The sequence below is a fragment of the Schistocerca serialis genome, chromosome 9 (genome assembly GCF_023864345.2).
Source record: "Schistocerca serialis cubense isolate TAMUIC-IGC-003099 chromosome 9, iqSchSeri2.2, whole genome shotgun sequence".
NCBI lineage: Eukaryota > Metazoa > Arthropoda > Insecta > Orthoptera > Acrididae > Schistocerca > Schistocerca serialis.
The window spans coordinates 292,670,632-292,685,846 of NC_064646.1; the positions used below are offsets into that span (position 1 = coordinate 292,670,632).

Here is a 15,215-nt window from a genome sequence, read left to right on the forward strand (position 1 = left end):
TGCGTATTTGCTATTACAATCCAATCCAGCCAGTGACAGCGATTGTCATCCACATTTTGTGCATCACAGTGTTTGATCTTGGTGGTGATAGTTTAAACTGAATCATGACACAGTGGTCCATGTAAAGCCCAGTGTTCACACGAGTTTGAGGATGATGTGCCCCAGTATTTGGCTCTAACCAAAAGTGGTAAATGCCTGTGTGTTAAATGTCAATAACTTGACCAACTCTTAGGTGCCTAATGTAGTCTGGTGACAATTAGGCACTTGCCACATTGAACTCTTCTATTAACAGAAGATATAGATATGTGCCATCTTTAGCATGACAAACATCTCTTATTTGTTTACTCATTGTAATATAAGTGAGGAGAAGGCTGCACTTGTCAGAATCACTGATCTTAACAGCAGGCGCAAAGACAGCACTTTACATAAGCTGACACAACAGCTGCACAGTCTATTGGGCACCCAGAGGATACTGGATTGAAGAATCAGGATCACTATAGAAGACTAAATCATTTCCTGTCTTTTGACAAGATCAGTGTGTTGTACTTAGAATCAGATATATGCTTTAAAATTCTGTAATATCTCCGTGCTGTTTAATCCATATACAAACCATATCATCAACACTTAATTTACAGATACTTCTTGTACAGATACATAAAGCTTTATCCCTGGCAATAGATGTTGTTGTTTGTGTTGTGTGGCATGCATGCCATTATCCAGAAACGATGAATATCTCAGACTGTAATTGACCACTTGAGTGGCATGCTCTTGTGGGAATTTTCCAGAAGAGTCCTGTTTTAACGCCTGCTTCATAGGATGCCTACATCTGTGTTAGAAACTCCCATGGTGACTTCATTCAGGCCACCTTCATTGTTGAGGAGCATAGCGGATAAATGACAAGTGTGATGTTTTGGGCAGTATTGGATTCAAATACAGAGATACACTATGAATCAAAAGTATCCAGACACCTGGCTGAAAATGACTTACAAGTCTGTGGCGCCCTCCATCAGTAATACTGGCATCCAATATGGCGTTGGCCAATCCTTAGCCTTGATGACAGCTTCCACACTCACAGGCATACATTCAATCAAGTGCTGGAAGGTTTCTTGGGGAATGGCAGTGCATTCTTCATGGAGCATTGTACTGAGGAGAGGTATCGATGTTGGTTGGTGAGGCCTGGCATGAAGTCAGCATTCCAAAACATCCCAAAGGTGTTGAATAAGATTCTGGTCAGGACTCTGTGCAGGCCAGTCCATTAAAGGGATGTTATTGTCGTATAACCACTTCACCATAGGCTGTGCATTATGAACAAGTGCTCAATCATGTTGAAAGATGCAATCGCCATCCCTGAATTGCTCTTCAACAATGGGAAGCAAGAAGGTGCTTAAAACATCAGTGTAGGCCTGTGCTGTGATAGTACCACACAAAACAACAAGGGGTGCAAACGCCCTCCATGAAAAACATGACCATACCACCACCTCCGAAATTCACTGTTGGCACTACACATGCTGACAGATGATATTCACTGGGCATTCGCCATACCGACACCCTGCCATCGGATCGCCACATTGTGTACTGTGATTCGTCACTCCACACAATGTTTCTCCACTGTTCAATTGTCCAATGTTTACACTCCTTACACTAAGCGAGATGTCGTTTGGCATTTACCGGCGTGATGTGTGGCTTATGAGCAGCCGATCGACCATGAAATCCAAGTTTTCTCACCTTCTGCCTAACTGTCATAGTACTTGCAATGGATTCTGATGCAGTCTGAAATTCCTGCGTGATGGTCTGGATAGATGTCTGCCTATTACACATTACAACTTTCTTCAACTGTCAGTTAACAAATGAGGTCGGTATGTACGCTTTTGTGCTGTACATGTCCCTTCATGTTTCCACTTCACTATCACATTGGAAACCGAGGACCTAGGAATGTTTAGGAGTGCGCAAATCTCACATACAGACATATAACACTAGTGACAAAAAATCACTTGACCACGTTCAAAGTCTGTGAGTTCCGCAGAGTGCCAATTCTGCTCTCTCGCGATGTCTAATGACTACTGAGGTCGCTGATATGGAGTACCTGACAGTAGGTGGTAGCACAATGCACCCCCAAAAAACGTTATTAGATCAGTTACTGCTGCTACAACGGCAGGTTATGAAGATTCAAGTGAGTTTGAACCTGGTGTTATAGTTGGTGCATGAGCGATGGGACACAGCATCTCCGAGGTAGCGATGAAGTGGTGATTTTCCCATATGACCATTTCACGAGTGTACCATGAATATTAGAAATCCTGTAAAACATCAAATTTCTGACATTGCTGGGGCTGGGAAAAGATCCTGCAAGAATGGGAGCAATGATGACTGAAAAGAATCAGTCAATGTAACACAAGTGCAACCCTTCCACAAATTGCTGCAAATTTCAGTGCTGGGCTATCAACAAGTGTCAGGGTACAAACTGTTCAACGAAACATCATCAATATGGGCTTTCAGAGCCGAACGCCACACACGTACCCTTGATGACTGCACAACACAAAGTTTTATGCCTTGCCCGGGCCCGTCAACACCGACAGACTGTTGATGACTTGAAATATGTTACCTGGTCGGATGAGTCTCGTTACAAATTGTATCAAATAGATGGACATGTATGGGTATGGAGACAACCTCATAAATCCATGTACCCTGAATGTCTGCAGGGGACTGTTCAAGCTGGTGGAGGCACTGTGATGGTATGGGGCATGTGCAGTTGGAGTGATATGGTATCCCTGATATGTCTAGATATGACTCTGACAGGTAACATGTACATTAGCATCCTGTCTGATCAACTGCATCCATTCATGTTTATTGTGCATTCTGATGGACTTGGGCAATTCCAGCAGGGCAATGTGACACCCCACACATCGAGAATTGCTACAGAGTGGCTCCAGGAACACTCTTCTGAGTTTAAACACTTCCACTGGCCACCAAACTCCCCAGACATTAACATTATGAGCATATCTGGGATGCCATGCGACACCCTTGCACTCTTACAGATTTATGGACAGCCCTGCATGATTCCATCCAGCACTACTTCACACGTTAGTCGAGTCCATGCCACATCCTGTTGCGACACTTCTGCGTAGTCGTGGGGACCCTATACAACATTGGGCAGGTGTACCAGTTTTTTGGCTCTTCAGTGTAGCTGAAAGGAGCATCCTAGTGCAAGGTCTGTATATAGTGCATATCACAATTAGTAGGAAAAATTTAAGATGAGAAAAAGTGTTCCAGGGGAAAATATGAAGAAAGGCGGGGGGGAGGGGTGGGGGAGGGGGGGGGGGCAGAGGGAGCACCAAGTGATTAGTTGCTTATGTAGAAAAATGTCTCAAAATAATGGCCCTGATAACATGGTGCCTTCATCTCACAAGGCATTCCAGAAATCAGTGCTCCAGTTTCCATTGTCAGGGGCAAACTCAATACATGTACTTTTCTGTCAGTCCCTGTTGAAAGATTAATACCTTATTTAGTATTATGTATTTGTTCTTTCAAGAATAATTTTATGAGCATCAGGATCAAAGTTAAGAACAAGTGTAGTGAAGTCCAAGTAGGTTTCTCAAAACATCTCATAGGCAGGCAGGGTGTCATTTTTTTTTTCCGCTCAACTTCGTGCAGTTCATGGAAATTATGCCAGATGTTGTTGCAAGTTCATTGCTTCTGTTGTGTGTCCGCCATTTCAGTTGCCACGATGGTGGACAAAGTACGGTTGACTGTTGCACAAAAGATGAAGATTGTGTTACTGATCACGGCGACGAACAGCATTATATTGGCACAGAGAAGGACATTAAACTATGTGACTTCTTCCTTTGTGGGTTCCTCAAAGAGAAGGTGTAACACAGAAAACCCCATGCAACTTATGGCTGTCATTGTAGAGTTATTCCATGCCATTTGCGAAGATTTGTGTCGGAAAGTCGTCACAAATGCATGTGCGCGGCTTGAAGAAGTTATAAACCAAAACGGCAGTCATATTGAACATGTGGTTCATTAAGTTACATTTCCAAGCTGTATTCTTTACTTCTACATCAATAAATTACAAATCTTGTCACCAACAAATGTGTCATTCATGAAACAAATCAGGTGACTTATCCTGCGCCACCCTGTATGTTTGTAAATAACTGTACCTTCCAAATTATGTAGCTAAGAGCGGCCTCAATTTCTGGTTCCCATCGGCCAAGGAATCCAACCTTCATAAACTTTGTCACTGTCAAGATCTGATTTTTCATTACAGCTGCAATTTCTTTGTCAAGGTCCACAGCATCCAACTGTTAAATATGAGAAAGCAACATGAATCAGTTACAGGTCTTAAGTAGGTAGGCATAGTTGTGTAGTCTTCAATCATAAGTTATAATACATATTTTACTGTACTACACAAACAAGTATTATTTTAGAAGATCAAGAAACTTACACAGAATATAAGCACACACTGATATAAGAGACTTACAAGCATTAAACAGAAATGCAATTAAAACACATAAACATGTAAATAATGTGTCTTATTCATTAACTATAAAATCTGCCACTCCTAGTATATAGATGCACTAATCAAGCTATTGTGCAATTACAGGAAGTGTGTCTCCTAACTTCATAATAATTTCACAACAGAAAGAAATGCTCTTACATAGTTGACTACTGTGGTACAATAGTGTGTTCTATGCATATTATAAATGTCATATCATGTTCCACTTAGTTTTCCCTTTTAATAGCAGTTCAAACTGTTTGCACCGCTATGGTTTTGAGTTTGTTACTGAACATAACCTCAACAAAAGAAAATGTTTAAAACACAACGAACATGTAGCTTAAGGTGATCAGTAAATTTTATTCCAAGTTTTCTTTGTTTTTACAGAAAATCGCCCTTTCTTGAAGGGAACTTGTAATCTTTATAGCATAACAGATCCAGAAATTAAAAGAGAATAAGGAAGCTTATTTTAAAGTTATTTGTCTACTGTTCAGAAAAACATCCAGCCCCATTAGGAGCACCGCTCTCGGGTGTGGGATGTTCTTAAGTAGCTATAAATCACCCTTACTGCTGTACACAATTGCAGTTTGCTGTGGATGGGTGTGTTTGGAGGGCTACCGAGAGGCGTGTACCAGAAATACCAAATATACTTCAAATACTACCCTCTCCCTTGGATACTGTCTCGTCTCCAAGAGCATGACTGTTAATGATGTGTCAGTGGTAGGTCTGGGAGCTCTGTACTGGGCAGACAGGGACCACGAAGAACTCGGGGTATGACAACCATCCAGCTAACCAGTATATTTAAAGTGCTGTCTCCCAATTGAGATTGAGCCAGTGCAGCACACTTTGCTTGTTGATATGTCTGTTGTGTCTCATCTCAGTGGGGAGCAAACAAAAGAATAGAAGTCTGCTAATTATCAGCAGCTCAAACATGCAGTGAACAAGGGAATCCTTTAGCAAAGAGATGGGAAAGATCACTTTGTGCACTCTGTGTTTATGTCTGAAGACTTCATTCACCTTGCTGAAGAGGCTGTTTTAGCAGCTACTGAGGGAAAAGAATGCAACCAGTTGCAGATTATAATACAGTGGAATAAATTGTACCTGCTGTCTTGACTCTGATGTCATACTTGCATCATTCCAGTTAGTGGCAGAGAAGGTTGAGAACAACAGACTAGTTCATGGAATTTCACTGTTTCACAATCTGAAACATTGTCCCAGAATTGATAGCAGACCCCTAGTTCTCAGTCACATGAAGGAATGAACCAGAGACTCTGACATGCTAGGTTGCAACTTCCTAGACTTGCACCATAGGCTTAAAAATGTCTCACAATGGCTCAGAGGGGCAATTAAGATTCAAAGAAATGAGCCCCCCCCCTCACACAGACACATGGTGAGGCACAAAATCAGTGGGCTCACATAATACAAAGCACAGAAAGCCATCCAAAACCCAAATTGACAGCAGTGAGATTTTTGGGATAAATCTATAAGTATATCAACACGAAAGGCTAATGGGAAATAGATGTGGTGTATTTGTGACAGAAGACAAGAAACTCAAGTCCAAATTGAAGCTGCATAACTTCAGTCCCTAGTGCATACATTTCCCAATGATACTGTCATCACTGTAGCTGACAATCATCAAACATTCAACTGGGATCATTATGGTTCTGTAAGAGTGGGCACCACAGGACAATCTGTTAAACAATACTACATGCCTTCTATGAAAACAACCTAGAACAGATAGTTCAGAAACTCATTCATGATAAAAAGATATCATATCTAATTGTAACAAATAAGATGTCACCCACTTGAAGACATCTATACCGAAAATCCTAAAACTGACCATGAAGCAGATATAGCAGAAACAATTACCGATGCACAAAGGGCAACTAATAAAAGCAGAAAGATTTAAATTTTCAGTAAACTAGACATGGAGGAAGTATTATTGTTCTACACCTGTGCAGCACTTGAGACATTCAGCTCTCAGCAGGAGCATGTAGGGGAACTGTGGCTCAAGTTTAGAAGTTAAGTGACCCAACTGGACATGCAAATATAAAATATGGAGATATAGATATTTGTAACGTCATCCATGTCAAGCATGGCTGCTTGCGGTGAAGGCAGTGCTGATATCGCCAGCCAGGCAAGTGAAATTCTGTAGTGAGCAAATATAAGGTCACATGGTGGCAGTTTCTTTCTCACTTGCTGTTACTTGACTTGCCTCTACCTGCCGGCTCCAACCATCATGACTGTTTACTGTGTTCATAGTGATACAAATTATGAACTCGAGGTTTCCACCACTGACAGGCTTAATGGAACTTTGATTAATAAACATTTGCTTATTGGCTATGTAGTGTTTGGATTTTTTTAATCAATTTAATCCAGAACTGTCTGTGTTAATTTGTATTGTGGCTCAAATAAATATAGCACCAAGAACTATTACTGTTTGGTTGATGGACTAATAGACAATTTTAATTTGTATTACAGAAGTCACTTGTGTTCAGTAAATGTTGTTGGGCCATGTAACGGTTATAAAATATGAGGAGGTCACAGTACTGGTTCAACAAGATGTAAGGGTACAAATATCAATACTGCCCTAGACAGGTCAAATCTACCATTATGCATCTTTACTCCAGTGAGTAGATGTCATTGATGTGGAAGCTCCACTATGTTAGAAGACTGTGGCTTGGCACCACCATTTGATTTGGTGCTTAAGTAAATCAGTCAAGCCTGAGCACGCCAAGTAAATGAGTCGAGCCTAAGCAAGCCAAGTAAATCAGTCGAGCCTAAGCAAGCCTGCAGGGTAGATCTGGGTGCTCGTGTCCCACATGGTTGCATTTAAAAGTGAATTCGTTTTGTGGAAAGACTAATATTAGCAACATAATACCATTTCAGTATTAATAGAGGTAGTGCAGAATATTTGGTGACCCACCTGAGCCTTCATAAAGAGGGTTGTGTATAAAAGTTATTAATTTGCAAAACACAAGTTATTTATAAAGTCAAGAATGATTCTTAAAATCAAAGCGACCCTAAGGAATTTACCAGCTTTAACTAACTCGGTTCAAAGTGTTACGTGAATGAATGTGGAAACAGAGAGAGTGTGATTAGGCTCAAACCAAAATTTTTGCTTGTGTTTAAAATATAATAAAGTATGTGTTGTCAAATCAGTGTGACCTTCATTTAACCTCATAATATGAATGGCAGTATTTTGGTGGGAGGCACAGATGGACAAGTTCTGGGCCACCCACCCATGGGACCAGATACTCAAGGTGTTTTTCTCATCTTACTGCTCCTTGCCCAGGGACGGCAAGTCACAAACAGAACTACTTCATGGCCATTGTCACAGGACATTGTACCAACTCCTGTGTCATACCTCAGAGAATCTACATCCCACCAGCAAGGTTCCCAGATGGAAATGCAATGTATTGTCTGATGCACTTTTGTAGTCCACCCACACTGTCCAGAATCTAAAGGGGTTGCACCGGCGACATCAAAACCAGTTGAGACCTGTTACTTCTTGAGATTCTGCTACCAGCTTCTTATTCACAGACCTGGTTCATCACCAGGACCTGCAGGCCTCCTTCTGCAGCCCGGCCATTTCCTCAGTCAGAGACACCTATGAAAGCTGACCTGAAGCCACCTACGGCATTACAGTTGTGTTAGTAGCTTGCACTGCAGCCAGCAGAAGAGTACTGTTCAGTCATCCAGCTGGGCGCACCAGATGTTCCCATCACCATCTTCGGTATCCCACCTGCATCAATGCTGAAGTCATAAACATCTAAATCTGCACATATGGATGACAGCGTGCCCCCTGCTGCTGGTTTTCTGGCTGTGCTCAGCATGAATGATACCCCGGGTGCGCATTATTGAATACAGTCTCTGCTCCCACCACCACAACTGCATCAGTGTACCATCCCCTTCTCACCGTCAGGCTCCACCTCCTTTGATGATGCTAGTGCAAATGGTGGTGGGGGATTGGGGGGGTGGAGGGGGGGGACGGGGGGGGGGGGGGGGGGAGGGGAGGGGAATTCAGTATTGACAATCATCGATAATGTCACACCAGCAGTCGACCACAGCAAAGATGCTGTATGTCCACGCAGAGCCAACGGCAGTACCATTCTGAACAAGGCTTGAGCCATACCTCCCGGGAGTTGCAAGGCACCGCCACTGCACAGTGTAGCGGTTCCACCTACTTTTTTTTATTTCTTCGTTTGTTGTCCTCGGTGTAGACATATGCATTGCTACACTGGCTGAAAAATGGAGTTCGTAATTTGGACACTGACTACTGTAAATACTGTAGCCGACAGGTAGACATTTGCATTTCACAGCAGTTTACTTTCACTTTGCACAACCCTACAATAATACAGTTATATATGTATGGCCAGTGCACTATTGTTTAAACTTTCCACAAGCCTCATTAACAGTTTGCAGGCAAACCTCCACATACTGCTACAATAGTTTACTATTGAACATCTACGAGCAGTAAAAACCTACCACGAAGTTCACAGTTCTTGAAGAATAAAAAGGTACGTACAGAGCAGACACTGTCAGTGTTTTAACACACACCTATTGGTGTAACACTTATTCCACTGTTAAGTTGATACTTTGTTGTCATTCTAAGCAACACAGGTTCCCCATCTGAAACTCGACCGTGGACTGACTGTCTCATGACCAAAATTTGGGCCCTTATATATCAATATATCATCACAATAATAGGTACTGAAACTACACATTGTTTAAAGCTAAATTGTGAAATTAAAATATAGATATGCAAACAATACTTTTGACAAAACTGTTAATTACTTTGGAATTAATGAAGGGCTGGTTTTGCTAACATGTTTTTGAATAGAGCCAAATAGATACTCTAAGATTACTAGCATTACGTTTATAATTAGTGCAGAATTTATATTTTTGTTAATATGTCAACAATAGAATTTAAGTTATGAAACAATTATTGATTTCGCCCTATAATGAAAGATACTAACTAGGAATAGTCAAAATAAATTAGAAAATCAATTACATTACATAAAACTATGCACAAAATTAGATCTGGTGTTATTTACTTTAAAACTGAGGGCCAGTCTTTCTCTAGCATGAAAATACAGATTATACTCACGTACGTTAATGGTAATTAGTCCAAAAATGAAAAAATGAATTTAAGTAGGCAGATGGCAAAACAAGAGGGGAATTAAAATTATGCCAGCTCACTTTGTCACAACAGCAGTTTCACTATGGTTGCAAAGGGCAAGTGTGACAGTTCTTCCTTGAGTTCCATCTTGAGTACAGTTCAAGTTCTATAGAGTCGTCATGTCATTACTTGGCTGAGCTTATGTTGGGGTTATTCTAAGTCAAATCATTCAATAACTCTAGGACTTGTAATCCAGCATCTCAGATGTTAACAAAACTTTGCACATTTGCTTAGACTTATGACATAAGAACTTTGGCATTTTTTTCTTTTTTTGTCTAACACTAAAACTTCTTTTTGCATTGAATTTTCAGTGTAGTGATGTTCCTATAATTTGGCTGTGCAAGACTGTCCATACAAAATGATACTTGTCTAGAGAAACACCCATAACTTTGGTCTTTATGAAGGTTTTGATTTGGAATTTTTTTCAGAAGTTAAGGGGCATATAGTTAACAGAAATGCAATTATTTAAGCAGTCAAGTTACAAAGCCAATTGAAAAAAAATTAATGTATGTCATTTTCCAATTTCTGGAAAAATCACAAGAGCATTGGAAAAAACATATATCACATTTATCCAACCTGCTAGGATCCTAGTTTTGGTCTTGAATAGTTTCCAAGACTATATGCTTTCTAATAAAATAAAAATATTAATGTGTTTTCTATAAATGAACACACAAATAAATCATAAATCAAAATGCTTTTTTCTATGATGAAAAAACGGATCAGTCCAAGTTAAATTCATCGAAGCCTGACACCCACTACCTCAGATGCAGAGGCATCAAATTAATGTATTTAAATATAAATTATCCTAGGCAAACAAATTAACTTCAAGTGTGAAAAATTTATTCATTTTATTAATTCAGTAAGTTCTGAAAGCCTATAACATATCATATTTATATGGGCAGCTAACCACTTGTTCACAGTGATAAGAGAGTGTTCTGTGTGCATGCAGTAGCTTGTTTGGAACCTGTACAAATATGGAAACAATGCAACAATTGCTGACATGCAATGTTCAAATCATTGACATGCAACAACCAGTGTGTTTGGTCTCGGTTACTCTTTGTCGTTCTGAGAGACAGATCACATTTGTTTGTGGTGCAGCAATTTATCACTCTGTTTGTCATGAAGTATGTTTTTAAATGAAATAGTACTCAACTAATTACAATGGGGAGCATGAATTCATGTAGTGTTGAAAAATTACTCAAAACACCCATATCATGTGATGACCTACACCTAAAGAAAAAACGCTTCAAAAATTTCAGAGCTGAGTGAAGCCTGGCAAAATTTCATATTGCCATGATCCACAATAAACTTTCCAGAAGAACAAGAGAGAACTACTATTACTTAAAAAGTTTTGAAAACCATCAAAAACTTATTGTGATCTTCTCAAAATACAAAGACAAGTGAAGAGTCCTTGAGATCAGTAAGCTTGGCTTCATCCAGATCATAAATTGCTAGAAGAACCTGTGCAAAAGCATGCAAAAAACTATCTAGAACATATTATAAGATTTGTGAACAAAAAACTGAAATTATAAGATTTGTGAACAAAAAACTGAAATCAATGACAGAAATGAAAGTGATGGTGGTGATTCAGAGCAACATTCCATCAGTAAGTACTAAAAAAATCGAAGTATCAAGTTTGCAGATAAAGCTTCAGGACAAGGATGCAAAGACTGCAGCCCACACGTGACCTGTCAACAATCTGACAGCGGCCTGCCCCCTTGATCATTCATTCTTTACAAGCTAAAACAATTGCTACATTTATTTAGCAACCTTTCTACTATTTTTTGTGAAAATGTACCGGAAAAGGTACAGCTGGAACTTACCAACATGCAAAACAATGAGACATTGCGAATTAAGTTTGATGAAACAAATCTGTTGAATTTCTATTGTTGTGTAAATAGAAACACTTACAAGTTATTGGTAGATAATGTGTTACATAATGAATATAGACAATAAAAAATAGTAATTCCTCGATGAATGACAAGTTAGAGTCAATTTTGCACTGGTCTGTGATAAAAATTGAGCCGCTGCATCTTAAAACATCATTCCATTCCAAATCACAGCAAGACCTCATATGGCAAACAAATACCAGAAAAAGTGAAGCAGTAGGTTACAGTGTTGAAGTTTATGACAGTACGGAGAATAAAGTAGATGATGAAATTGTTAAGAGAGTCAAAGATTTTCATGCAATGATGCTGTTAATGAAAGACAAAATGGCTAACTGAAAAAGAAAAAGAAAATTTTTAACTTTAGTTCCTCCCTCTTAGTGAAAATAAAAATAAAATGTCAGATTTTAATGTTAGTGAGTATGCAGCTTGACAGCCAAGGAAACTGAAAACATAAATGGGTATTTTTATCAGTTCCTAAACTGAAAACCAAGGAAACTGAAAACAGAAATGGGTATTTTTATCAGTTCCTAAACAAAAAGAAGTAAAATAATAGCTGATAAGCTGTAAAATTTGTCACTGATTTTTACCACATGATGAATATACTCAAATGTGACCAGGAGCAAAAGACAAAGACTTATCCTCTGTGACCTAATGGAACAATATTCTTGTTTTGAAAGAGAGAACCCAAATATTAACAATGCTTTTTTCTAAATTTTGTTCACTAAGACCAAAATGGTGTGTTTTAGATGGTGCTGCGGGCACTCATTTGATGTATGTCTGCAGTATTCAGCAAAATATAAAATTGCTGTTGTATGTGCTACTTTTGTACGTGGAACACACTGAAAGAATATGTATAGAACTTATAAAATTTCTTGTATGTGGCTCATAAAAGTATGACTGCATGCTTAATTAACATGATAATTACCCTTGTGACGGCATATTGTCAGAATTTTTTGAATAAAAAAATTAGCTTATAAAGATACTGATGATGATCCAGTGGATTGCACAGACCATCAGACTGAATCAGTAAAGCAGTCTACAACTATTGATGAACACATTTACTTGTTTATAACAAAATTATAGGCACTTAAATCACACTCATTTATATCTAAGTGTCAGGTACACCCCTGAAAAATTTGAAAAAAAAATCTAACCCTCCAAAAAAGCAATTCTGTTAATGGACTTGGCTGAAAATCATAGCCTTGTAAAACTGATGATAACGTGCATGACAAAGAATTTATAAATGCTGCTCAGAAAGAAAGGGTTAACTGGTTGGCTGAACACTACCCACGAGTATTTTACTGATGGGTGTAGTATGCAATACAAATATAGAAAAAGCTTTAAAAACTTGTGTGAGCACAAAAATCATTTTTCTATTGATGCTGAACATTCATTTTTGCTACTTGGCACAGTAAATCTGTGTGTGATAGATAGGGAGGAATTGTAAAACACATACTGAGATAAGCTAGTCTTCAATTAGAGGATGATGCACAAACAACAACTGCATTTGATGTTACAATTTCTGCAAGGCTAATACTGAGAAACTTTTTATTTTTATTTTTTTCCAGTTCTTAGAGAAAATAAAACCAAACAATAGAAAATCCAGCACAGAATGTAACAATATTATAGAAAAGAAAGTTCCTACTCACCATACAGTGGAGGCACTGAGTCGCAGACAGGCACAACAAAAAGACTGTCACAACATAAGCTTCCAGCCAACAAGGTCTTTGTCGAAAATAGACGACACACACACACGCGCGCGCGCACACACACACACACACACACACACACACACACACACACACAAAAAGCACACACGCATGCGTGTGCAGGTATGAGAATAGCAACTTTCCCTTTTATAATACTGTTATAGACAATAAATGTAGATTTTCTAAGCAAGAACCTTGAGAAGAGATTTTTGACAGGCTGCACAGTACCTGGTACCAGGAATTTTAAGTTACAAGCCGCTTTCCTGTGATTCATTAGAAATTAGAAGAGTAAATTGTTCTGGAAAGCCTTCCTCGATTTTCTCGTTCAATGAAAATGCCCCGCAATGGACACTCACTCATCTTCAACAAAACTCTGTATATGATGACAGGTAGTACTTTGCCTTCAGCAAGAATGTATTGACGAAGAAGGAGATGCTGAACTACTGTTTCTCCATCCACATGGACCAGCAGTGTCATTCTTCACAGCTGAGAAGGAAGATTTTTGTTCTGTTCCTTTAGTAAACATTTTGTGTAGCATTGGTGAATCACTTTAGGAAGAATGTGTTACTTTAATGTAACTATATTATGAAAATGATAGTTGCTACTTGCCATATAGCAGAGATGCTAGAGTTGCAGAGCAGTACAACAAAAATACTATCAGAAAGTGAGCAAGGTTGTCACAACTTTCCCAAGTGAAATTCCCTGATATTTCCCTGATTTCCAGACAAGTTTTAGCTTTTTTTTCCTGACAAATTTTAAGATATCAAGGGTAAGTAAAGACATCCCCGACAAAAAAAAAAAAAAAAAAAGGACTTCTGTATTTCTAAACGTGTGAGCAAAAATCGTAAGTACTGACATCAACATCTTTTGTAATCATCTGTTTTCAAATGCAGAAAGTAAGCCAAGGTATCTGTGTTTCATTAAGACCACTGTTGTTATTTTATTTCAATAAAATGAAACAAATTTGTTGATGAAAATACACATTTCTTTGGAGTCATGAGACAGATTTAAAATACCTTTACTGGTTTCAGAAATAGCCTCAGGAAAATGTATAACTCTTGAAAGAAGTGTATAAGGTGGGGAAAAGTTGTGTATACCAACACTATTGGTGACAGCCAATAAAATGTTGGTTCTAGTATGTTTGTTATTGTCCATTATTACCCACTGTGTTATGTCTTATTATTTTACAGGTACTGAGTGATTTTTTTTGCAAGATATATACGAGTACATAGAGTACAAACTGCCAGTCAGTGCCACAACTTTCTTCTTCTTGTCATCCATACTTTCTAATACATAAACTACTTTTGAGGTGCCAAAATGTACTAGAATAAATAAAAGACTATAAAACACTGCACTGTACAATGTACTTCCAGTGAGACAGTCGCAATTCCTGAAATCCATTCCTTGTGACCTCTGGCCTGTCGAGGAGCACCGCAGTCCTGGGTCCATGGATAAACAATGAAAATCAACCGTATTATACCACACACAGACAGACCCAGCCTGTAGGCAGATTGGTGAGGCTAGATCCAACAGGTAGGGCCCGCACATTAGTGGGAAACTACGGGCTTCAGATCAACAGGCCTGATCCATTAGAGATATCCACCGAAAAGACCTGCGGTTTTGCCCCATCATGGATGTCCACTCATGTGACCAGCTATGCACATGTCACAGACATGTTGGTGAAATGAGACTGCGGTGACCACTCACTCAACAAATAACTTGCACAAGTACTCTGAGAATCAATACTAATGAGGATAGGTAGCAACTTACCGTAAATATGATCGCTGAGCCACAGACAGGCACATAGAAAAGACAATCACACCCTCACAACTAAATCTTTGGCCATAACCTTTGTCACAAAATGAGAGTGCATACACGTTCACACTATCACTCAGACATTTACACCATCACTCAGACACAACTCATGCACACATGACCATTGTCTC

The 15,215-nt window shown here is 39.1% G+C and overlaps 1 protein-coding gene across 1 annotated transcript in view; it reads right to left on the reverse strand.

The window, feature by feature from the left end:
* Nucleotides 1-15,215, reverse strand: part of LOC126418511 (peroxisome biogenesis factor 2) — a 94,426-nt gene that overhangs the window by 40,617 nt on the left and 38,594 nt on the right. The window contains exon 2 of the mRNA XM_050085310.1: nt 4,155-4,295. Within this exon, the coding sequence (XP_049941267.1) occupies nt 4,155-4,295 (141 nt within the window). The remainder of the gene's footprint in view (nt 1-4,154; nt 4,296-15,215) is intronic.